Source organism: Chelon labrosus (genome assembly GCF_963514085.1).
Source record: "Chelon labrosus genome assembly, chromosome: 21".
In the NCBI taxonomy this organism is placed as follows: Eukaryota; Metazoa; Chordata; class Actinopteri; order Mugiliformes; family Mugilidae; genus Chelon; species Chelon labrosus.
The window spans coordinates 20,664,660-20,688,722 of NC_140354.1; the positions used below are offsets into that span (position 1 = coordinate 20,664,660).

Genomic DNA, 24,063 nt, shown 5'->3' on the forward strand with positions numbered 1-24,063 from the left:
CGGTGCAGATTGATCTCAACATCAAACAGATTTAATTTTAAAATGGCACTTAATTAATGCAAGGATTCAAAAGAACGCTGGTTATTGTTTCTAAAAAAATAAACAAATAATATTACTAGTAATTTACCCGTGTATTCGTTAATAATTCAGCGTTAATGCGGAAATTATAGCCTACTTCCGGTAAATACTTTCATAATAAAGTGACTAAGAAACCGGAAGTCACTTTCTTGAAATTACATTTTCCCCACACACGACCAGTTAGGAACACCGGTCATACATTCTGCTTAATAATAAATATATTCTCACTATTTATTTATATTTATGTAGTCTTTTTTATTTTTATTTTTTACCGTTCACTATTACGGAACCTCAATTCTGTACAGTACATAGAGTCATGGTAGACAAAATACTTAAAAAAAATAAAATAAAACAAAGCAGAAACTCGACTCAATCGCTCAAAATAGGTATTTTTTATTTTAATAAAGATATTCGCACAGTATTAATACATTAATAATTAAAGGCCACGCTAAGCTCCTCTGTGGATGTGTCGAATTACAGTTAAAGCCATATCACTTCCGGTTCAGAGGCCGTTGGAGCTGCTGCTTGTGGCCGTGCGGTGAGGCGGTGAGCGGGCGTTGTTGTCACAGTGTCTGCCATTTTGGAAAATTAGTACTTGGCGCAGTAGATGGTGTGAACTGGCTCTTCGGGTTACACACATACTGTAGTGCTTTTAATCGAGGCTACACCCTTGAAGGCAAAATGCTCTCCGCCGCCCAGTTACTCGACGAGCTAATGGGCCGAGACAGAAACTTGGCCCCCGACGAGAAGCGATGCAACGTACGATGGGACGACGAGAGCGTAAGTTAGCAGCGCAGCTAACGTTAGCCCAGCTAGCCCGACACGCTAACATGCTAGCTGCAGTTGGTGTCTAAAACCGTAGCGTGTTGGGGATAGAGAAGTTAGCTGGAGTGAGTCACCCGTCGCCGGTTTAAATTAAATCGACCACACGTTGTGGTTGGTGACGTCAGCGTGCACTTAAGAGTGCCGTCTGGGCACGCGTGGTAGCGGAATTAGCATTCGAGCTAGCTAATGCTAACCCCCTCCCGCATTTACTCTGATCTGCTACGAGTGCATGCAGTCAGTTTGATTAACCGTTGTTGATTTGTGCATGTAACTGGTAAACATTTAGAAATGAGAACATAATATTAAACGTACAATTAAGATATTTATACAAGTTGCCAGTCTTAATTTGTTCCTTGGTAACCATTTAATTGTGTTTATTCAGGTCTGTCGATATTACCTGTGTGGCTTCTGCCCTGCTGAACTGTTCACCAACACCCGCTCAGACTTGGGTAAGCTGAGAACTTAAAGATCCATAAATAAACAAGTGACATATCCATATTTTATGCCTTAAGGGTAATAATATGTTCTGATCATGTTCCAGGTCCTTGTGAGAAAATCCACGATGAGAATCTACGAAAGACGTAAGTCCTGATTGTGATTTTTTTTTTTTAGAAAACACTAATTTGCGCGTCGACACTTAAACGTTTCTGTCTTTGCGTGCAGGTACGAGAAAAGCTCTCGGTTCATGAAGGAGGGCTACGAGCGAGACTTCCTGCGCTACCTGCAGTCGCTGCTGGCGGAGGTGGAGCGGCGGATTCGCAGAGGGCATGCCCGGCTCGCCCTTTCCCAGGCTCAGCAGAACGCCGGGGTGTGTGCTTCAAATGTGGGGCAACGCAGTGTTTTTACTGGGTCTTTATATCTTCTCGGCCCCCCCCTCCAACATTCAGACCTCGCTTTAACGTCTGACTTGGGCAATCGCGTCAAAAGTGACCAGCTTAGAGTACAGGATGCACTTGAGCGTCCCAGACCACGTTTGGAGGTGGTCTGGGACGCGTTTGAACAGGCAATTAGTCCTGGGTCACATTAAGGGCCGCCAACGCAACAGAAGTGCGTTAAGAGAAACTGAGATTGGATCAGTCACCTCTGATTAAATTGCCCAGGTCGAACGTTAACTCAAGGTCTAAATTAAGTCTATTTCTGGTAATGTTGATTCTGCCTGAGGTACGGTGTGCTTATTACAGCAGGGTCCTGGTCCGTCTGGGAAGAACGAGGAGAAGGTCCAGGTTCTAACAGAGAAGATTGAAGACCTGGTTGTACAGGTTAGCAGTAAACACGCTATCTTTGCGTCCGTGTGCAGCCTTTACACCTCGTTGTCGGTGTAATTACGTCACAACATGATGTTTTGGCCTTTTCCCCAGATTGAGGAGTTGGGGTCCGAAGGTCGAGTCGAGGAGGCCCAGGGAATGATGAAGCTGGTGGAGCAGCTGAAGGAGGAGAGGGAGCTGCTCAGCTCCACCCCCTCGGTGAGTCAGCTAACCTGGTTTTATCAGCCCCAAGACGCTACATTAAAGTACTGCTCTTGTTATTGATGTATATTGACAAACGGAACCGTAATTATATTACAAACTAAACTAGATTAAAGTTCCTTCGTCGAAGTTTAATTTATGCAAATTGTTTCTTCAGACCATCGAGAGCTTTGCAGCCCAGGAGAAGCAGATGGAGGTGTGCGAGGTCTGTGGGGCCTTCCTCATCGTGGGCGACGCACAGTCCCGAGTGGACGACCACTTGATGGGCAAGCAGCACATGGGCTACGCCAAGATCAAATCCACCGTAGAGGAGCTCAAGGTAACCGGATCACACGTTACATGCAGATACTGCGTGTAATAAAGTGAATGTACACAGTAGGTTATCTCACCTGGAGTAAGTTTGATATCGGCGCCGTCATGAATGGTCGATGTTTCCTTGTTCTCAGGAGAAACTGCGGCGTCGCTCCGAAGACCCCCAGGGCGAAAACCCGGCGCTCAAACGAGACAAAGAAGACCGTGAGCGCGAGAGGGAGGAGAGGGAGAAAAAGCGCAAAGAGGAGGAGGAGAAGGAGAAGGAGAAGGAGCGCGAGAAGGAGCGGGAACGGGAGAGGGAGCGGGAGCGCGAGAGGGAGCGAGACAGAGAAAGAGACCGGGACAGAGAGCGGGAGCGAGAACGGGAGAGGGACAGGGACAGGGACAGAGACAGGAGGGGACGACGAAGCCACTCCAACAGTCGCCACTCCAGCCGAGCGTCGGACCGGAAACGGAGCAGATCACGCGACCGGCGGAGGTCCAGGAGCAGAGATAAGGAGAGGGAGAGGGAACGCAAACGCAGCAGGTACGAGAATCGGATATATTATGATGATGTTCTGTATATTGAAGCTTTTACATTTTACTAAAAAGGAAAATTAATTAAAATCTGCCACATGAAGAACATCATCTATGCACGCACCTTTGTGTTTAATGCTACGTACACGTCTCTCTCTCGCAGGAGTCGGGACAGGGAGAGGAGGCGCAGCCGCGAGCGCTCGGACAGAAAGCGTCACTCCCGCAGTCGCGACAGGAGGAGGTCCCGCAGCACGGAGCGCAAATCTCACCGCCACCGCAGCCGAAGCCGCAGCAAGGACAGAGAGAGAGAAAAGGAGAGAGACAGAGAGCGGTCATCAAAAGACAAAGGTGAGGACTCGCGTCTCCTGCAGCGTCACGCGGAATTGAACTTTTACGACACGTTAGTTGTCGGTAGCTGTAAAAAAAAAAAAACAACACGTTAACTGGTCCCGGGAGAAAAATCTGCTCATCATCTCTACTTGTTGTCCTTATTAGCCTAAATTAAATAAACATTAACAGATGGGACGTGTCTCGACAAGATGTTGGTTCCAGATTTGTGGAAATCACACAATATTTTACCTCGCTGTCAGAAGTAATGGATTCATCCTAGACGAGCTTTCTCCTTACGAAACACTGAGGTTTTTCTGACCAATGAGAATTTAGTTGGACGAGTGCACATCAAACAGGAGTCTACAGTCTTTCCAGCCACGTCACATCTGTTAGGGCCCTCCACCCGACGCCGGCTCCTTTGCTTGATTAATCGTAGCGCCTGATTTAGAAACAATAACCCGATTAATGTTTGTCTCCTCAGACCGTAAGACGACAGAGGAGAGGAGCAGCTCTAAGAAAGACAAGCACTCTGACGGCGATGCGGCCTCCATCAAGGCTTCCTCCGAAGCGGAACCGATGCAGACGGAGGCGGCTGCCTCCTCCCCTCTGCTTAACGGCCAGCAAGAGCTCCTCCATTCTGAAGGTGACACTCAGTCCAATTAAAACTGATCTGATAGGACCTCAGATCAGGCTCAGGTAAGTGCGTCCTCCTCCTCGCTCTACCCTGGCTCTCAACCCCAGCCCTCCACCCTCTCACACTCCCTCCCCCCTTTACCCCGACCCCCTCACCCCGACCCCTCCCCTCCCTTCCCCTGTTTATGTTCAGTTCAATGCCTATAATTTTTTGTCTTATGTACTCTATGCAAATATCTTGTATCCTGTTTTTGAATAGTGCATCATAAGTATGCACTGAAGATGAAGGACTAGGCCCGATGAATGAGAAGAAGGTAGAAAACATTCACACAAAGCCAAGAGGGAAAGGCCAGTGTAGCCCTGAGCAAACATGCCCGGAGGTACCCCTCGTTTTGTATCGGTTTTTGATCCTTTTATAGATGTATATTTGTCTCTGTGGACAAAAACGGCAGAAAAAAAAATTATATAAAAACTAACCGATCAAATTTTCCTGCCTGTATTTTTATTTTTTCCTGTTTTTGCATTTATTTATTTTTTTTATTTACTTTGAAGTAGGAATAATGTGATAACTGCTATATGTTGAGATATTACATTTCCATACAGGGAGGAAAACTCTGTGTGTGTGTTTGTGTACGTAAATCACGGCGGTTACTCTGAACACACAGACTCACATTCAAGCGCTGGCTCGAGGTGAATGTGACGAACAAAGCCGTTTATTTTTTAATCATGCCTCAAATGCCATGGGTTTGTTGTCCAGCTGACTGTGCCTGATGATGCCATGCAGTGTGTGTTTTTTTTATTTATTTATTTTTGGTTGGGGCGGTGTTATAGCACCTGGGGGAGGGGATGGGATGGGTGGAGGGGAGGGGGCTAACGTAACTAACTAACCGGAGGGGTAGGGTGTATCGAATGAATTGCAGCTGACTTCCATACCTCACACAGCGTTGGTGTTGTGAGCGAGACCACATGAGAAAAGGGCAAATTAAAAATCATGGATACTCTGACTGTCAAACTGTGCAGGTACTCACCCCAGGTACTCCTTTCTCTACCCACATCCATTTCTGAATGCTGTTGCCTGTCAGAATCTGTACTTCTTCTGCAGAACATGAAAGCTTGATGGTGTATTTTTAAAAAAAACTGTTCTTTTGTGTTTTAAAACAACGTTTTGGGAAAAAGGAAACTCTGAGACACATTCGGCACACGCCTGCCTGCTTGATATACCTATGCCAACAGTGGAAATAGTTTTGTGTACATTTCCTCGCAGCGGCGTTTGGCTATTTTAACGTTCCTCGTGTGCGAAGAAGTAAAATGAAGACGCTTAAAAGGCGTCACTTTCCCTTTGGCAAAGGGAATATCATGTTTGATTTAAACTTGAAGTAGCTCTTGAGGAGACTCTTTAGGTTTCAAACGACAGAAATAGAAAGTGTTAAATATTCCGGCCGAAGGCAGGCAAGACTTCAAACGTCTGTTGTGCTAGTAAAAAGGATAGTTTTGTGCATTCTTAGTAACCGTGTCTCTTGTGACTCTCTGGCTGCGTTTTTAATGCTGTCGTACTCGTTGCGGTGGGACCTTTGCTAACGTTGCATGTTTGTGGACGTTCTTGCTCCACAGGGGACGCTGGGATATTTGGCGGAGGAGGAGGAGGAAGAAGCGGAAGAGCGCGCACCATCCTTACCCCCCCGAACCTGACACGTCGCTGCTTAAAAACAAGGTGAACCACAAAACGTGTAGAGGCTTATTTAAAAAAACAAATAAAAATATAAAAAAAAAACATGAACATAAAGTTCACAGGAGGAAAAAAATCTTTTTGATTTTTTTTTTCTTGTCGCATCTTTCGGCCGAAATGAATTGGAGGGTAGTTGTGGTTCATCTGATGGTTCATCTGGTTTCCTGGTGTAGATGTCGGCTCAGACTTCGCTTTAAATACCAAACCCAGAGGGAGAATTTTGTTTTATTTTGGAAAATCTTTTACACATCCTCCGTGTTTCTTGGTATTAAGTGAAAATGAAATTAAAACAGTGCTTGTGGTTTGTATTGATTTGTCGGGTTCTCACTTCCTGACCTCTTATTTTTATTTTTTATTTCTCAAAGTTACAAAGAAAAAATAAAATAAAAAGTTAGTTGAAAGCGTATGTACAATGTTAGCGCCTTGACAGGAAGTGTCCTCCACTTAGAGCTCGCATCGGTCGCTCTTGTCCAGAAACTGTAAAATATTCTTATTTTCATCAAAAACGTTTTGAAGACTGAAATTTTTTTGTTTCATTTTTTGCCCTGCTTTTAATGTTCATGTTGTCTTGATGAATAAAAAGCAAAAACTCGTCAGCGTTGTTTTTCTTTCCCCCTCCGTCATTGAGGCTGTGAGCAACACTAAAAACGAAGAGCAGGTCCAGTAGCAGTCAAAGATAAACTGGTGAATGAGAAGATGTGTTCATATTTGATTGTTTTCTACATGAATAGTTTTACAGAAGACATCAAAACTATAAAGGAACACATATTGAATTATGTATTTAACTAAAATAATAACCAGAACATGTTTTATATTTAAGATTCTTCCAAGTAGCCACCTTTAGCTTTGATGGTAGCTTATCACCCTTAAGGGTTTTCCTACAGAGGCAGGGTACACCATGAACAAGTCACCGTTCTGTAACCCAAACAAACGACCAATCACCCAATTAATCCTAAATCCAGTTTTTGGATTATGGGAGGAAGCACGTACAGGGAGAAGATGCAAACTCAGGTCGGCAGGTTCAAACTCAGAACCCTTTTTTACTGCAAAGTGTTGTTGCTTGCAGAGCAAAACTATAAAAATACATCTTCAGTTTTGTTTTTCAGTGACATTGAAGGCATTTTAATTAGATTCTCAAGTCCTGAGGGATAAACAACCTCCTCAACCTGTCCGTGGAGCAGGACAGAGACAGCAGCCTGTCACTGAACAAGCTTCTCTGTCTGACTATGGTGTCTTGTAGAGGGTGGTGGACATTGTTCATGATGGACCGGAGTTTGTTCAAGGTCCTTCCATCTTCCACTGATATTAGAGACTCCAGCTCTGTCCCTACCATAGAATCCTCCTTCTGGATCACCTTGTCCAGCCGTGAGGTGTCCTTCTTCTTAGTGCTGCCTCCCCAGGACACCACAGCGTAGAAGAGGACACTGGCAACGATAGTCTGGTAGAACATAGATATTAAACCACCTTATCCTCCTGAGGAAACAGAGACGGCTCTGACCTTATTTGTATACTGAGTCTGTATACCAGTCTGGTTTGTGATCAAGATGTAGACCCAGGTACTTATAAGTCTGAACCACCTCTACACACTCCCCGTTGATGGTTACAGGCTGCAGGTGGGGCTATCATCTCCTTAGTTTTAGCTGTATTGAGCCGAAGGTGGTTAGGGTGAACAACTCCGCACCGTGAGACAAAGTTGTTCACCAGATTCTTGTCCTCTAATCACATGGATGTCCAGGTGTGTGTACACATCTACGCACAATTAACCTTTTTGGACAATGGGAGGAAGATGGAGCACCTGGAGATTAATGACACAGGCTCATATTATTAAATATTATCCATGAAATGACGAGGAGGAGGATGCATATCAGACGGTATTCATCTTTAACACTATGGTGAATATTTGTGCAATAGCTGCACGGAGATACTGACATCTTTATAAAATATTTCTAGCTTCAATATGGGATAGGGAGATTTGTAAAGTAAAACTCAGCACAGAAAGGCCAAAACTTCTCGATAATTACTAATCACTACAATAAATATGTCACCAACTTATACATATTTATTCAGTTTTATTCAGGACTGTTTAGTTGTATTAGGCCTATATGGTCGTAAAACATTGGCGTCAGTGTTCCTCACACACTAACACATATTCTGTCTCCGGGCTTGTATTCTTATTCACAGCCGCATATTAAAGTCACAGACTCCTGTCCAAGTCTGTTGTTTGTTTGCCATGGGTCGACCTTTTCAAAGCGGCTTCCTGTGGAGAAACTGGCAGGAGCTGCTTTTTATTTCAGGTTAATATCTGATTACGAGACGACCGCGTCTCTGTACAACCAGGATTGACTCAATATACGCTCAAAAGCCACCACAGATGTTTAAAATGTTGGTGTTTTATATATGACAGTGTAAAATCAGTGACCATAAACCTGCAGCTAAAGATTAAGCTGACGCCCAAAAAGGAGGAATCTGTTTAAGTTGTCCTCCTTATTAGAGAGAAGTGTATCTACCATGAAATGACTACTCCATATTAATGAGATGGTGAATTTGTTTTACTCCCAAAATACCAGTTTGAAGCAGCAGAGTTGGGTTAGCGTTTGAAAAAATAAAACACCTTTGTGCACCTCTCAAGCAAATCACACACATCAATTACCCCCTAACCACGCCTGATTGTTCCAGTGAACCGGTCCCAGCTGTGACCTCGGCGTCTGAGCTTTTTGGCCGCGGATCCGTTTTTCTTGTCTCGGCACACCAAAGCAGCAGGTGTCCTTCAGACGGTCTGTTAGCTTCTAAAACTGAGCCTCTAATATGCAACGGTGACCCGTTAAGAGCGGTTAAGAGCTGGATTCACGGTGCAGGTGGAGATGATTAGCTGAATTAGCTGTAAATCATTTTTATTATATAAAATGAACCATCTCTAAAGAGTTTGGAACCCATAAATAATCAGTCAGACAGACTGAGAACAAATGGAGAAGATTTAAGACGACAGGAGTGGTCCACCAACAAAGAGGTCCCAAAGGAACCCAGGGGAACTTCTAAAGGCTCATTTCAAGTAGTGCAGGACTAGATGCCGTAACCTACGCACGTATCCTACTTACGTAGTCTATTCCAGTGCGAGGCATTTATATTTGTGCCTCGTCAAACTGCCTCACCCTGTAAAAATACTAGTCAGCACTATGTCTTTTTTTGGCCAGTCGGGTTAATTCTTGTTTCTACTTCCTGCTTCACTTTCAACAACGGCGACTGAAACTTTCACCGAAACAAGTCGTACAAATATCTGTATCTCCGAACTTCTTCAGTTGACCTTTCCTTGATCCATCTTTATTGATCCAAAACAATCAGTTTGAAAATACTAGAGTGGTACCGCTACTACCAAGCGGATCAGTCGTAGCTCTTGCAGTCTGTGTCACAGCTAAAGGCCTCTCTTCACATTGACATGTTAATGTTCATTAATCCACGATCAGGAGAACACTGAACAACCATGGTGTGATGGACAAAGACTCTCCAAAAAGAACATTTCTACCTGTCTGCAGTTTCATCAGCATCATGTGGATAAGCCAAAAGACTACTGGGACAATGATCAGTGGACAGATGAGACCAAAGTAGAATAGTTTGGTTTAAATGAGAGGCGTCATGGTTGGAGATAAAACATCAGAAACTCTTCCCTCCATGAAACGTGGGTGGTAATTATAATGTTCTTGTTTGCTCCTGTTTTGCTGCATTTGGACCAGGACGGCTTGTCATCATGATGGACCAGCGAACTCTAAAAGAAAATGTCAGGACATCTGTCCATGAGCAGAATCTGAAGAGAAACTGGGTCATGCAACTGAGGATATTAGGAAATGGGTTAAAATTCCTCCAAGCTGCTGTAGATGACAGATCAGCAGTTGCCGAAAACATTTAGTTGCTGCTATTGCTGCACAGCAGACACTGAAAACAAGGGTTCACATACCTTTGCAACTGAAATATTTGAAGAAATTACTCATTTTCTTGAATAAATAAGCATAACATTTGTCTTACTTTCAGGATTTTTATGCAGAAATGTGCAACTACCTTTAAGCAGCACTGTAAATTGCAATCCTGCAGCAGCAGTCTTTTCAGACGCTGGACAGCAGGAGGCAGTATGCACCCATTTTCTGAGTGAAATGCTGCAGGAGGCCTCAGCAGTGCAGATTTCTCAAGACATGTCGTGCCCATTATTGCAGACACAGGAGCAGAAAGGAACCTCGAGAATAGCAACTCCTTTCAAAGCAGTGTCACACTCAGGCACCGTTAACATCCCACTCTCTCTGCAGCAGATGATCTATCCGCGCATGCCATTAGCGGAGCAGTATTTCCCCAGGGTGAGAGGAGGGGGGGGGGGGAAAAGAGAAAAAACAAGAGGGAAGCAACAACAAGGAGACAGTGAGCTGAAAAGACAGGGGAAATGAAAAAGTGATAGAGCAGGAAACGAGCGGAGAGACGGGAGGGGGAGCCGGGCCTCGTGTGATGGCAAATAACCGGGATAATGGAGATAGATTGTCGTCTCCTTTCTCGAATCCTTTTCCCTTTTTTGTTTTTGCATGGACGCCCAGTCGAACCCGAGTGAAGGTGGAGAGCGGGGCGTGGAGGAGCGTGCAGCAGAGCGGGCAGTTCGTCGGAGCTGCCGGCCTGCTGTCTGATTAATAATCCAAACGCCAACATGCGCTCGCGGCTTATGTCAGCTGTCAGTCATGTTCTGGTGGGGGAGTATCGTTTCCACCTCGGGGCATCTGTCATTTGTGCAGAGCTAATGCCTCACACACACACATACACACACTCCTGCGCAGCTGTGGCAGCAATAATATTTGATTAGTGATACTGGGCGTCCGAGATGATTTTATTTTTACATATGCCAGCAGGTTTTCACTCTCGACTACCGGGGGCTGCAACTTTTCGTAAAGCCCCATAAATACCATTCAGGACACCACCGTCACGTGCTTCCCGTTCAATCTGGCTCTGGTGTTTCTCCGTTCTTCACGCCCGGACCCGAATTTGTCACCTAGTTAATCGTGGTGCCCCTGTGTTCATTACAGGACATAAAATACCCACGTACCGGGGTTAAATCAGCAGGTTTTTATGATGTAAAAACGAAGATAAATCCTGTTGGAACTTTAGTGGCTTTACTTTAAACTTATACCCTAGGCAGTGACACTGAGAACCCATGAGTGTGCACCTCCTTTTATAATAAAAGGGAGGCTGTGTTCGGATTCAACGTCTCCTGAACCTCATGAAATGAAATAGTAACCTCCTGCCTTCACCTGAAGTGATAAACCACAGAAGAGAGTAAAGACGGTCGTCAACAAGTGGAGAAAATATGGCTCCAACAGTGACAGCTGTAATAAAAGGATGTTCATAAAGAATGTTGATTCGGTGTGGAAGGAAATCAGGATCTCCTCTAATTACAAGTAAGTATCTGGTCGTCAACAGACTGAAGCCATGCAACACCCACACATGTTCCTGTTTAAACCCTATCTCCCCACCAGAACTAAAGACTTGGAAGAAACGTCCTCAAGAAACTCTACAAGTCCACCTCCCCTCGATTCAGTGTTGTTGTTTTTTTTATGGATGAGTTGGTGAGATTGTTGCAGAAGGTTGATTCTGGATGAAGGGACATAAATGAAGGTGGGATCTTTTTTTTTAATCTATCTAATGGCATAACATACACAGCAAAGACGGTTGTCAACAAGTGGAAAAAATATGGCGCCAAAGGTGACATTATCAACAGAAGGACGTCCCCAAGAAGTGTTGATGATCACTGGGTAAGGCTCCAGAACTGTTTCCTTCAGGTGCAAGTATTTGGTTGTCAATAGACCCTAGTCATGTGAGTTTCAGGTGGGCAACACCCAAAGATGTTTCCAATAAAACCCCAACCCTTCACTTATCATTTAGAGCTGAAGACTTACTGTAGATGAAACGCCTTTGAGAAACTCTACAAATCCAGACTTTGATAGGTCATTGAGATTGTTGCACAAGCTTGGTGCTGGGAGAAGGGACATAAATGAAGATACATCAATGAAGTTGTGTCTTGCATGTCCAAATATGTTTATACTGAGTCATTTTAATATTGGAGGCTTTAGAAAAAACACAGAACACAGTGAAGAGTGACAGACTCAAGCCACCCAAACACCCAAAGATGTTCCCAATAAAATCCCAAGAACTGAAGACTTGGATAAAACGTCTTCAAGAAACGCAACAAATCCAGATAGCCTGGCTTCAGCTTGTTTTTTTTTTTTTTTTTTTTTTTTTTTTGATGAATTGGTGAGATTGTTAAAAAAACATGATAATAGGAAAAGAGACATAAATAAAGATAGATCAAATGAAGCTTTGTCTATGCCTCATGCATGCACCAATACGTCTTTATTGAGTCATTTAGAAACAAATTTCATTTTGAATGTATTAGATAAATCAGTGAAGACTGACAGACCCAAGCAATGCAAATTTAAAATGATTTCGATTTACAACACAGTCTGGGCAGTCTGTCCCCCAAAAAATTAAGAGACTGGAATCCCCGGCCATTAAGTATCTGAAAGTTTCAGTTGGACAACACCCACAGATGATCCTCTTTAAACACCTATTCACCACCAGTCTCTTAGAACTGAAGCTTTGGATGAAATGTATTCAAGAAACTCTACAAGTCCAGCTAACTTCACTCTGTCTTGTTTTTTGGATAAACTGGTGGGATTATTGCACAAACTTGAAGCTGGGAGCATCATGCGTGCCCCCATTCGTCTTTATTGAGTCATTTAGAAACTAATTTAATTTTGAAGACATTATATAAACCAGTGAAGCGTGACAGACCCAAGCCATGCAAGTTTCAAATGGGTAACACCCAAAGATGTTCCCGTTTCAACCCCAACTCCCCACCAGTCGTTTAGAAACGAAGACTTGGACGAAACATCTCCAAGAAACCCAACAAGTCCAGTCTCCCTTGACTCCAGACTCCCATTAGTGCACGAACTTGACACTAGAAGAAGGGACATAAATAAAGATGGATCAAATGAAGCCTTGTCTGTGGGTCATGCGTGTGCCAGTACGTCCTCAACTGAGTAATTTATCAACTATTTCTGCCTTCAAAACAATTCAAATAATCCAGAGAGACCTATAGGGTAAATTTAAATTGTGTCCACATCATAAAATCTGAATTCTCCTCAGCGTGGACCGAGCCATGAGCATTTCTACTCCTTGCCATCTCAGCCCTTCTCTCAGCAGATGGCTCCACCGCAGGAATGGGCTCAGAATCGACGAGTAGCAGCCACACAGCCTTTTCTTTTAGTCTTTCTTTCTAAATACCTCTTCCTTTCTCTGTTTTTTTTTTTTTTTTTTTGTCTCCTCCACCTCCTGCAGTGTTTGCAGCCCTGGCCCTAGATGAGCCACGGGGGAGCCAAGAGCCAGGGGGGGGGGGGGGGGGCTGCCAGGGAGAGTGTTTCAGTCCTGCCACCTGAAAGTCCTTTTGTATAGCGGGTGATGGAGCGAGGACAAGCCTGTCACCCAGTTCTGTAGCCCACTCTGAAAGCTCTACATGGAATAACCGGACAGAGAGAATGACAAGTGAAACATGGAAAAGGAAAACGGAGGCAGAGATGTTTCCACAAAATGACACTGCATTATTCATTATATGTTAGAGTTAGGGAGTGTGGACAGGAGCTCGGAGAAAACAACGGAGAGAAAAAGGGGATGAAATTCACCGGGTTCCTGCCAAACGTTTTTATTTGTCACCAGATGAATCCAGGAGAGGGAGGAAGGAAGGGAGAGAGCTTTTGGTTTAAATTGCCGGAGCTGATTCGCGGGTGAAATCCGTTTCATGAACTCTGACACGCACATTCGCGGCTGTATATTTCACATTTCAAACCCCGCGACACCTCCGGCCCTGACCCTGTCTCCACGGCAACGGCTCAAGCTGACCTTGCCTAATTTGTACCACAACAACCGGCGGGTCTTGGAAATATGCGGCAGGTGAAATAATAAAAAGATCCTGGAGGAGAACCGGTGCAGAACAAATACCCCACCCCCTCCCACCACACCCCGCCAAAGTCTGGCTGACTAATGCATCATTGGAGGAGATTGTTGTTTTCATTGACCATTTAATTGTAAATGGTGAAGAATCAAATGCACGCTTCATTCCTGCTGCCTGATGCTTTTTAGCCCTTTGATGAGCGTCATTAGAGAAGCCATTAACATCTCCTACATGCAGCCATCGATCCCAGACTGCTGCACCCGAAGCTCTCTCATTATTAAATCTATGGGATCTTCTTCTTCTTCTTCCTTTAAATCTTTGTCAGAAGTGAGTGATCATTGTTCTCCAGGGTCATTGATATTTACTCACTCATTGTCTGATCAGTTCGTTTTGCGCCGGTATGAAGGCGCCATTGATCTGCCTCTTGTGCGCCAGAGGCTTTTAGTGATTTGGGTAGATTTTTATTAAATGTCAGGTTTGATTTGCGTTTGATTTAAAAGGCGTCTAAGCCAGTGCATCGTGCAACGCTCGAACTCTTCGCAGCTCAATCCGGCTGTCTGAGCCAGAGAGAGTTCATTTATTAAATTATTCTGAATGTAGGCTAAATTCTTTGTTCCTCGTATAAAAACTGACACTTATCACCCATGCATAGGTTGAGACTGAGTATACCAAAAGTCCCCACATAGGAATTCACAGCCCAAATCATTTGCTATTAAGTCGAGAATAGACTATATAATAATAATATAACATTGTAATATATTTCTGCAGTGAGTCTCTCTGTGCAGTACTTTCTATCACCACAAGGGGGAGCTCTCTGGACAGGGGTTTTGAGCTGCTACAGAGATTTCTCTTTTTTTAAAGATGCCACTAGCAGCACACTACTAGAGCTAGCTCAGTTTGGATTTCATTACGGGGCGTGTTTCAAATAATACAGTGGAAAAATAGCATTTCACCCAGTTGCATAGTCCTACAACCAGCCAGTTGTCAGGTATCAAGTATGTGACATTAAGCGACATTAATCGCTGTTAACTGTCCTTTCTTTTAAGTCATTTTTGCTTTCTTTTACAGCAGACGCGATAGAGGATTCTAAACAGCTCGTTTCTCTGATGGCGGCCAAGTTTTTTGGAGCAGTTCCTCCTTTCCGGACCAACTTTCCACCATAAAAAGTTAAGCTGGAGAAGTTTGTCCGGTTTCCAGGTTAGTGCGCTACACGAAAAGGACAGAAAAACCTCATCTTTAGCTTGATCAGTGAACTAAATTTTTCACTTGCAGGCGAGAATGACAATAGCTTTTAAGTTGGCAGATAAATACCTGCATTCGAAGCAAAACTGGAACTTTTGTGGCAAAGGTCTTTTTGGCGTGTTCAGGACATTATCTGGAATTTTGTGAAGGACTGAGGGCGTTTATGTCCGACTGGCTCGTCTTGTACGCTCGCTGCTCGAGTACTGTTCCCATCTGACCAAGATCAGTCCAAATACTTGGATTAATACTTGTCACACCCATTTTATTGAGACTGCATCAGAAGGTAAGTTGCGTAGACTTGGTACCACGTCTTCCCGCCCTTCAGGGTCCGTACTTCAGAGTCGAACTCAAACTACGTCTAAATGTCCCGAGTCTTGACCTATAGGTCTTTATTCCATCTGGTTTGCTGTCTCCGGGCTTTGCCGTCAACAGAATTTGACCAAAGATGACCCGAGACATGGATCCACGACTCATTAAACATTAAAATGTTCTGGCAGCGCAGGAAGATCAACTCAAGCTGGACCTGGCAGGCCGGGACACCGTCTCTATTGACATTCTGGATCAAAGTGAAGGATGAATGTCCTGAGGTAGCCACAGAAGAACTGGAAACATTCCTTACATGTCCAACATCCACACATCTGATCCATTGATGACATTTCTGTTGCGGGAAGGTCAGGACTCCAGCACTTATAGTGTATGGAACAACTTTATTAGACCAGCGAGTTCATTGTGATTTCTTTTCCTCCTCCAGCTATCTTGGTTGCAGGTCAAGTCGCGGCAGAAATACAATTTTTTCTACGTTTTTGCTGCAGGAAAACAAGCCCAGTGATACTAATGAGTTGCAAAGTTTTTCTATGGCGCATGCAAAGAAAATGTAGACACAAAATGCCGGCTATTAAACTAACATCATTCACCAGTCTGCATGAATACTGACAGTATTAAACGGATCACTGTGGGACCCCTGGTGTTTTCATCTTTGATTTAACAGAAACAGAAACACATATTTGGACAAATCTCTTTTCATTTCACTGTTTAAATCCCAGCTTTGCCCAACCTTGAGTTTCTTGTCGGCGCGTTGATCGAGCACGCGGCAAATCATGTTTGCCACGATGGCAAAACGCTGACGGGGCAGTCCTCTAACCTCCTCTCTTTCACGGCGCACCATGAATTATGCATTTGATTAATTAGGCTCGTCATTACAGTGCATGGTCAAATGGAAACTCCCCTCTGTTCTAGTTCAAACACAACTCGGGCGTTTTCTTCCTCCCCTCTCTCCCCCGCCGTCATTGTGTTATAGATGAGAGGGGGGCGAGGGGGTGGGGCGGTGGATGGTGGAGGGGGGGGCCCGGGTATTTGTTGTACCCCTCGGGAGGTTGCGTGGCGTCGCGCTGGGGAGTACAATGAAATAACAAGATAACAAGATAAAAGCCTCGTGTTGGACTTCAAAGCGGAACGGCTGCTTGAATAGGAGCCTTGGTGATTTCAAAGAACACGTCTGCACGCGTCCACGGGAGACGAGAGAGACAGAGAGAGGGGGGCTCGGAGAGGATGTGCTCACACGGGACGAGGTGCACGAACACGCAAATCCACACGTGAACGCCTCAGACCTCTGGCTGCTCCTGCTAATCCTCACCGGGATGATCCGAGTTTACCCCCTACCCCTATAGTCTGGAAATACGCTGCTCTCTGCTTCAGACCTGTTCAATGACATATACATTATGACCACCTTCCTAATATTGTGTAGGTCTCCCTTGCAGTGACTCATCAGAGAATGGATATGGGCCTTCTCTTGTGGTGTTGTTAGTGGGGGAGGCCTTTGAGGGGAGGGGCATCTGTGGATCATCCCACAGATACTTGATCAGTTTGGGATCTTGTGAATTTGGAGGCCAGGTCAACACCTTGTGCTGTTCTTCATGTTTTTATTTGAGTTGTTCCTAAACTGTTTTTGTGGCTGCATCCTGCTGGGGATGGCTGCTGCCATCAAGGAGTGTCATTGCTATGGGGTGGGGTTGCCTGGTCTGGTCTGGTCTGGTCTAGGTGGGTGCTACATGTCTAAGTAACATCCACACCAATGAGTACCAGGTCCAGAAGTTTCCCAGCAGAACATTGAATTGTCACAAGATGGTTTAAATGTTATTTACTTCTCCTGTTAGTGGTTTTAATGTTGTGGCTGGTTGGTGTATATGAACAATTTCTGCACAACTACATTACTAATACCACAGAATACTTCACTGCATTACTGTTAATACTACGTATCACTCTTGCACTGCTGAATTTGGCCGTCTGGCTTCATGCAGTACTCTGTATTTAACACTGCACGCTGCTAAAATAAGTCATTTGTAATCACCACATCCACTTTTATGCACAGCTCGTCTACCGCTGCATATTTTAATGCTGCGCTGAGTCAACAACATTTAGTTCTAGGCACACTTGTTGTACACCTGGACAACAATAAAGTCTACGTCTAAAACGTGGAGCCGTGTAATTAATCCGAGCCGACGTTAAACCTGCCACAAACCCGTAACCCTTGGCCGACTTCCTCAGCCCGAGTTGCCGCCATTTACTGTAAGTCTGCGTTTCATTTATCGATCCAAAAGGCGGCGGCTCAGAGACAGTTAAACGTCCACATGGGTGCACTTGACATGAGGGATGGAGGGGGCGTATATATACACTCACTCGGTGTGTATCTGTGCAGATTCCACTTGCTTTTCCCTCTCACCCGTTTTACAAGCTTTAATGCACTGCTCTCACACCATGAAGTAACGGCCGGGGGGGCGTTGGCAGGGATCTGCATTGTGAATCCTTTGGCCTTTCATCGATTCGGGGCCTCAATAGCTCCGTATTGATCGTCCCTCTTTCCTTGCACAGATCCGTCATGCACCTGTCCAATGGCGCTCTGCAGCCGGCTGTCTTTCATGGTCGCCCAGCGGTGACATTGACAAGTCAGGCGGGGGCCGGCAAAGTTCAACAAGCTACGCCGTTATGCTAATTAAACGCATGCTCGTTTAAGCACGCTTTAGATTTTTTAAACCGGCAGGACAGCGCGCGGATGTCACAGTATTTTGTGCATGCACCTGCGTAGGCGTGCGTGTATTTATTTGTGTGCGCGTGGCTTCATCTTCCTGTAATCATCCCTCGTACGTTCGCCGGTGAGTAATGAAAGCGCTGTCTGTCTGGCGCATGCTGTTTAATCATGCAAATCAGCAGCAGGCTCTCGTTCTCGCCCCTGCGAAGATATCACAGCCCGAGGCCGGACGCCGAGCGAGGCCGACCTCCTCCTGGCTGATTTACCTCGGCCCTCTTCCCGCCGCCCCTGCCAATGACACCGCGGCGCTAACGTAGAGGACGACAGGAGAGGAGGAGGGGGATTACACACGGAGAAAATTAGCGGCGGATGGGGAGAAACAGAAACGACGACATGTTGTTGTGTGCGCGGCGCAATCTGTGGTTTCAAATTAATTCATTTTTTTTTTTCTCCCATAAAAAAAAAAAAAAAAAAGAAAAACCTCACTGGGTGGTTTAGTATCTTGTTGGTGCATGTACGACCACAATAACAGACAGTAAAATGGAAATCACAACGTGCCGGGCAAGCAAAATAAGAGCATCACTGCCACAGCTACTACAGTTATAGTAGTTGAGTGCATGTGTCATTTGTGTCCAAGGTGTGTGTGTTTTTTTTTTTTAACAGGATGAAGTCAACAGGTACTGACATTTGCACTGACGCGCACTGAAATGGAAAATTCAACAAACACCTGACTCTCACCTGAAAACGAGGAGCAGGTACACTCACATATATACAAATACAGCCTATCTATCTATCTATCTATCTATTAGAAGATATTTGACACGTTTCTTTCAGGTTCAGGTAACTCTCTCTGGAAGAAGTTAAGCTGAAAAGTGAGCATGCAAGTTGCAGCTTACTTCCACTAATTAAATCCACTTCTATGCAGCGCTACGTTCCCATTCTGATTTTCCCACTTGGAGTAAAGTGGGTTTGTTCACGGGTTTTCTCTTCCTGAACCTCGAGAAAACTCGAAGTGCAGCCTACAGGTTAGTAGCTCCACCAGCACTCTCGGCAGATTTTTGACAGTCTGTCCCAACATTTTCATAATCACTCAGACGTGGACGCGAACCTAAACTCGAGGGTAGCGCTGCACTAATCACAGGGGTTTCCCAGAGGGGGTGAGATTGGTTCGACACGTTTCTTTAAGGTACAAGTAATTCTCTCGAATTGAAGCTGAAAAGGGAGCATGCACACTGCAGCTTAAATCCACCTCAGTGTAACGATACGTTCTCGTTCTAATAGACTTTTTCCACTTTGTCGTCAGACTTGATTTCCTCAACGGAAACAGTTCTCTTCCTGAACCTTGAGAAAACCCACAGTGCAGCCTTCAATAAATACCACAGGATGGGTTCGGTTAGGAGCTCCACGGTGTGTGCAAAAATCTTTTATAATCAGACATTTTTATAATCACTTAGTAGTGAACGTGAACCTAAACCAGAGGGTACCGCTATTACCCTAATCACAGGGTTTTTGAAAGTAGGTGAGTCAAGATATTCTCCTTAACGGTCGGTAACTGTTTATGGACACACTGAAGAGTTGAAGCCATAAACTGAGCATGCAAACTTGCAGCTTTAATCCCCTAATTAAAGGGGAATTACCGTTTTTTACAACCTGGACCCATTTCTGGCATAAAATACGATCGTTTACTCACCCATATAACTTTGGTGTCATTTGGAGTCGTTTGGACGCTATTTAGATCCAGTGGAGCGCAGCGTATATCCATATAGTGGGAGTGACTGGGGCACCAAAACGCAGCCTCGAAATAACACATTATCTGCCGCGAAACTCGTTCATTTCACCAATATTTTGTGCTATTCCCCGCTGAGTCCAGAGTGTTCCAGCTGTTCCACTCTCTGCCTCCGCGTCCTCCTTTCAACGAGCTCCTCATCCATACACTCTGGCTCAAAACGGTAAAGACGTCCATCGTAAACAAAGTCGTCGTCCTCGACCTCAGAATTGGAAAAATATTCAGCCATGTTGCAAAAGACTAGCAGTAGCAAATTACAGGTAAACAAGCCGACCGTCGCGGGTGGCGCTCAGAGATGACATCATCCAGGTCAGACGTTAGTAGGTCAGTCTACAGACCCAGGATGATGATAACAGGTAACTTCGTTTCGGTGCCCCAGTCACTCCCACTGTATGGATATACGCGGATCTAAATATCGTCCAAATGACTCCAAATGACACTAAAGTTATATGGTTGAGTAAACGATCGTATTTTATGCCAGAAATAAGGTCCAGGTTGTAAAAAAAGGTAATTCCCCTTTAAATTCACTTCTGTGTGAAATGTAAAGATTAACATTTGTCATAAAAGTTTTTTTTAAAATAAAAAATCCTTGAGAAAACCGACAATGCAGCCTTTAAAAAAAACACAATACAGGTTTTATTCTCCCCCCCCCCCACTCCACTCCACACACACACACACTGTTACTACAGTGCACAGCCTTGTGAAAATAACAAGCTCACATAACCCCAGGTGAGTGCTGGACCGCTGGACAGCCTCCTCACTATTAAGCTGTCAGGAATCTGAAACTCAGCTGCAAACAAAGCTGAGGCTGTTGCAACCTTTACAAATATATTCACACGTGCGCGTTTGCAGTAGAAAAAGCGTGTTGTTAAAATGCCTGCTGCTGCAAAAACTGCATGTTACAGCCATCACTTGACCCCTGCTGCTTCTTATTTGTCCACATGACATGTAAAACAACATATGGCTGCACATAAGTGTTGCCGTGTTGCCGTGCAGTCGTACTTGCCTTGTCATTTCCAATATCACCCCCAGAGCATAAACAGCGGCAAACAGAAAGTGGACATCCACCTTGTTTTTTAGTCGACCGCAGACCATATGTGCAGCGGAGGGAACATCTGCTGCCGGAACGGGCACGAGAACAACAGATCTGCAACTAGATCCGTTCCCCCCCCTGGGAACGAGCGGAACGGGGTCACGCCGCACGTTTCCAGCCCGTGTACGACTAATAAACCGAGGAAATCAGCCCGCGGTGCCGCTTGAGACCGTACCTGCCCAAAAAAACAAGCGTTCCTCCGGGCGTGCCGCGCCTCAGCGAGCCCGTTTAGAGGGCCAGATTGGATTAGATTTGAATTTGTAAGTGGTTTAATTTTCTTTTTTGGGGCAGAGGCAAATTTGTGACGGTCTTCTTCGGAAGTTTGTGGACTCACAGACTTCAGGACATCTAAACAGATTGTTATGGTTGCAAATTTTTTGTCAAACATAGGTTTCTAATTAACTTTTATGGTAATCTGTTATAAGTGGTGTGGTGGTTAGCACTGATGCCTCACAGCAAGAAGGTTCCAGGTTTGAATCCAGGCCGACTTGGGGTGGAGTTTCCATGTTCTCCCTGTGTCTGCGTTGGTTTCTCTATAGGTACCGTTCAAGGACATGCTGGTTAGGATCATTGGTGATTCTAAATTGGCCGTAGACTGGAGACCTGTCCAGGGTGTAGAGGCCCGATGACAGCTGGGATAGGCTCCAGCAGACCCTGCGACCCTTCATAGGAACAAGTGATTGCAGAAGATGAATGAATGAATGAATGAATGATCTAGCCTGGAAGCCGAGAAAACTCATCTGGAACGCTTCCATTGGGAACTGATTATGCACATGATTGGTTGCAGGATTGTTTAAACACGCACCCATAATGAAATCTGAATGACAAGTTATTTAGTCTGATGGTGTCTGACTATGAAAGGATATAAGATTTCATTTTCCTTGAGAATTCGGTAAAGTCTTAGCTTCACATCGCTAGCTTTGATGCAGCCTGTGCTCTTCTGTCTCAGCTGAGCGTTTATCCTCTAACGCATTTTAAATGAAACCAAACAAGCACAAGCAGCATTGTTTTTCCATTTTCTTTTTTTCGTTTCTGATTTTAAAAGAAATACCTAAAACATGCACGGCCCACCCTGGACCCTTTACCCGTCTCCTCACCATGTCCCATCTCCTCATTGACAAATTCTCATCTGCGTCCAGCAAACCGAATCTACCTCTCTGTTCTCTGATCACGCTCTCTCTCTCTGTAATCTTCTGTCTCTAGGATCAAACTGGGATCAGTCTGTGTTTTGCACCGAGCACAGATCAGAGGTAAGATTTTATTTGAATTGACGTCCATCCGTCTGCGTAGCCTTTCTCCTTCGGTTCATCTGACACGCTTTGTTCTCCTCACATTCATTAATTAGCAGCACAAACACCTCGAGCTTGTGCTTGTCTATACATTATAATGTACTTATTTATGTAATGAGACAAGAAAGCCGATCCAAAGATGAGGCCATTAAGGGAAAAGAACCCCCCCTGCAGGGTTCATGTTCCACCATTGATCTCGGTGTCTCTACGCCATGAACACGTAATAATAAATTCAACTCCTTGAAGCCTCGCTGCATCAGATCTTTCCTCATTCCTCCCTCCCTCCCTCCCTCCCTCTGCCCTTTAGTCTCCCCCTTTCCTCCCCATTAGCATCAAAGCCGCAAAAACATCAAAAGTGCTGCTCATCTAAATGCACTTACCTCTTCGTTCACGCCACGGAGGCTAAATAACACACGAGGACGTGCATCATGTGTGCATCATCTAATAGACTGGTATGTCATCATACTTAGAGCCGGGGTACATTAACTCCTGCAAACTATCAAAGGCAGGTCAGATCACTGGACGTGAACGCAATGTTTAGACTTTGGATAAGCGCGCTACCTTAAAGGGGAGCTTAACAAAAGAACGACAGTCTATTATAGTGATATCAAACAGTTAAAAGAGTGAAAAAATGTGAATTTAACTGTATTAGAAAATGATGGGACCATCAAGCAGTTAGAAAACTCTCCTAACGACTGCACTGATTTCGCCTTTATTAACCTTTAGGTTAGTTTAAAGCCCCGTATACAGATAAAGTTGTTCACTTGTCACTTTATGGCCGGTCGCTAGTGGACGGTCAATCTCTGGTGGCTGAAGTAACCTGAGCAGAGGATGAAAATATTCTCACAGTTCACCTTCTTGCAGTTCACTGATTGGTCTAGTTTAATCTTTTAGATCGACAACCGAAGAGCTAGCTCGTCTTGCCGTCACTGCTCTGTATTTGAAAAATAAGGAAATGACGCCGTCGCGCCATCTGAGTTCACCCGACGCTCCAAAGCCGGATGTCTTCTTGGTGGATTTGGTGCTAGGAACCAAAGCCGTGGTAAACGTCTAGGGAATTCATTGAATGAAAGTTAAACTTGGTTAACGCCCACTTTGTGTCACCAAAGGTATATCCAAAAATGACGAAAGAAGGATAACTGGAGTTGTAGAGTTTCTTGAAGATGCTTCAACCAAGACTTCAGTTCTAAAAAAATGGTGGAGAAGTTGGGGTTCAAATAGATTAATACATCTGTAGGTGTCACCCATCAAAAATTTGCATAACTCAAGAAACTCTACAAGTCCAGTTGCGCTTCTTTCAGCATTTTTGGATATACCGTGACCTGGATGATTGAGAACCTTCACAGACACATCACCAAAGGTATAATAGGTATATAACTTGTCAGGTCCAATTGTGTTGTTCCTGTTCGTATCTTTGGTACATGACTATATGCCTTGTGTTACAGTTGCTTTTCCTTTCCTTCCTGCCTATTTCACATTTTTAGATGATTTTCATCTTCTCCTACCCTCTTTTTGCCCTTTATACTCTCAACCCTCACCCTGTTTTTGTCATTGGCGGAGACATGGCGGAGTGTAATTTCAATATGGATACATCCTGTGCATGAAGCGTTGGCTTCAATTTCACTTCCCGAACTCCTGTGGATATACAGCATATGTTCGAAAGCTAAATTTGGACTTTTTTTTTTCTTTCATCTGCCAGTGGAGTTTGCAGCATAGCGCACTCCCTCTGCTTCACTTTGTTTTGCCGATGCTTTCTTAAATGTTTCTGGC

General features: G+C 44.6%; 1 protein-coding gene across 7 annotated transcripts; it reads left to right on the plus strand.

The window, feature by feature from the left end:
- The first annotated feature begins 557 nt into the window (after positions 1 to 557).
- luc7l3 (LUC7-like 3 pre-mRNA splicing factor) lies at positions 558 to 6,482 on the plus strand. Of its 7 annotated transcripts, none has more exons than XM_084571386.1 (11): positions 558 to 858; positions 1,286 to 1,352; positions 1,445 to 1,484; positions 1,567 to 1,726; positions 2,088 to 2,162; positions 2,262 to 2,366; positions 2,527 to 2,688; positions 2,816 to 3,207; positions 3,361 to 3,545; positions 4,009 to 4,170; positions 5,772 to 6,482. In XM_084571386.1, the coding sequence occupies exons 1-11, from the start codon at positions 760 to 762 to the stop codon at positions 5,873 to 5,875; spliced, it is 1,551 nt and encodes a 516-aa protein (XP_084427512.1). In that variant the 5' UTR covers positions 558 to 759; the 3' UTR covers positions 5,876 to 6,482. The 7 variants fall into 7 exon arrangements, with proteins under 7 accessions (XP_084427512.1, XP_084427514.1, XP_084427511.1 ...); XM_084571388.1 differs by having other exon boundaries at positions 1,567 to 1,711; XM_084571385.1 differs by having other exon boundaries at positions 559 to 858; positions 2,085 to 2,162.
- Positions 6,483 to 24,063: the final 17,581 nt, after the last annotated feature.

Coding starts and splice junctions, on each gene's coding strand:
- luc7l3 (XM_084571385.1), top strand. CDS start 760: ATGCTCTCCGCCGCCCAGTTACTCGACGAGCTAATGGGCCGAGACAGA. Junction 2,367..2,526: donor TGCTCAGCTCCACCCCCTCG/GTGAGTCAGCTA, acceptor TTGTTTCTTCAG/ACCATCGAGAGCTTTGCAGC. Junction 3,546..4,008: donor GCGGTCATCAAAAGACAAAG/GTGAGGACTCGC, acceptor TTGTCTCCTCAG/ACCGTAAGACGACAGAGGAG.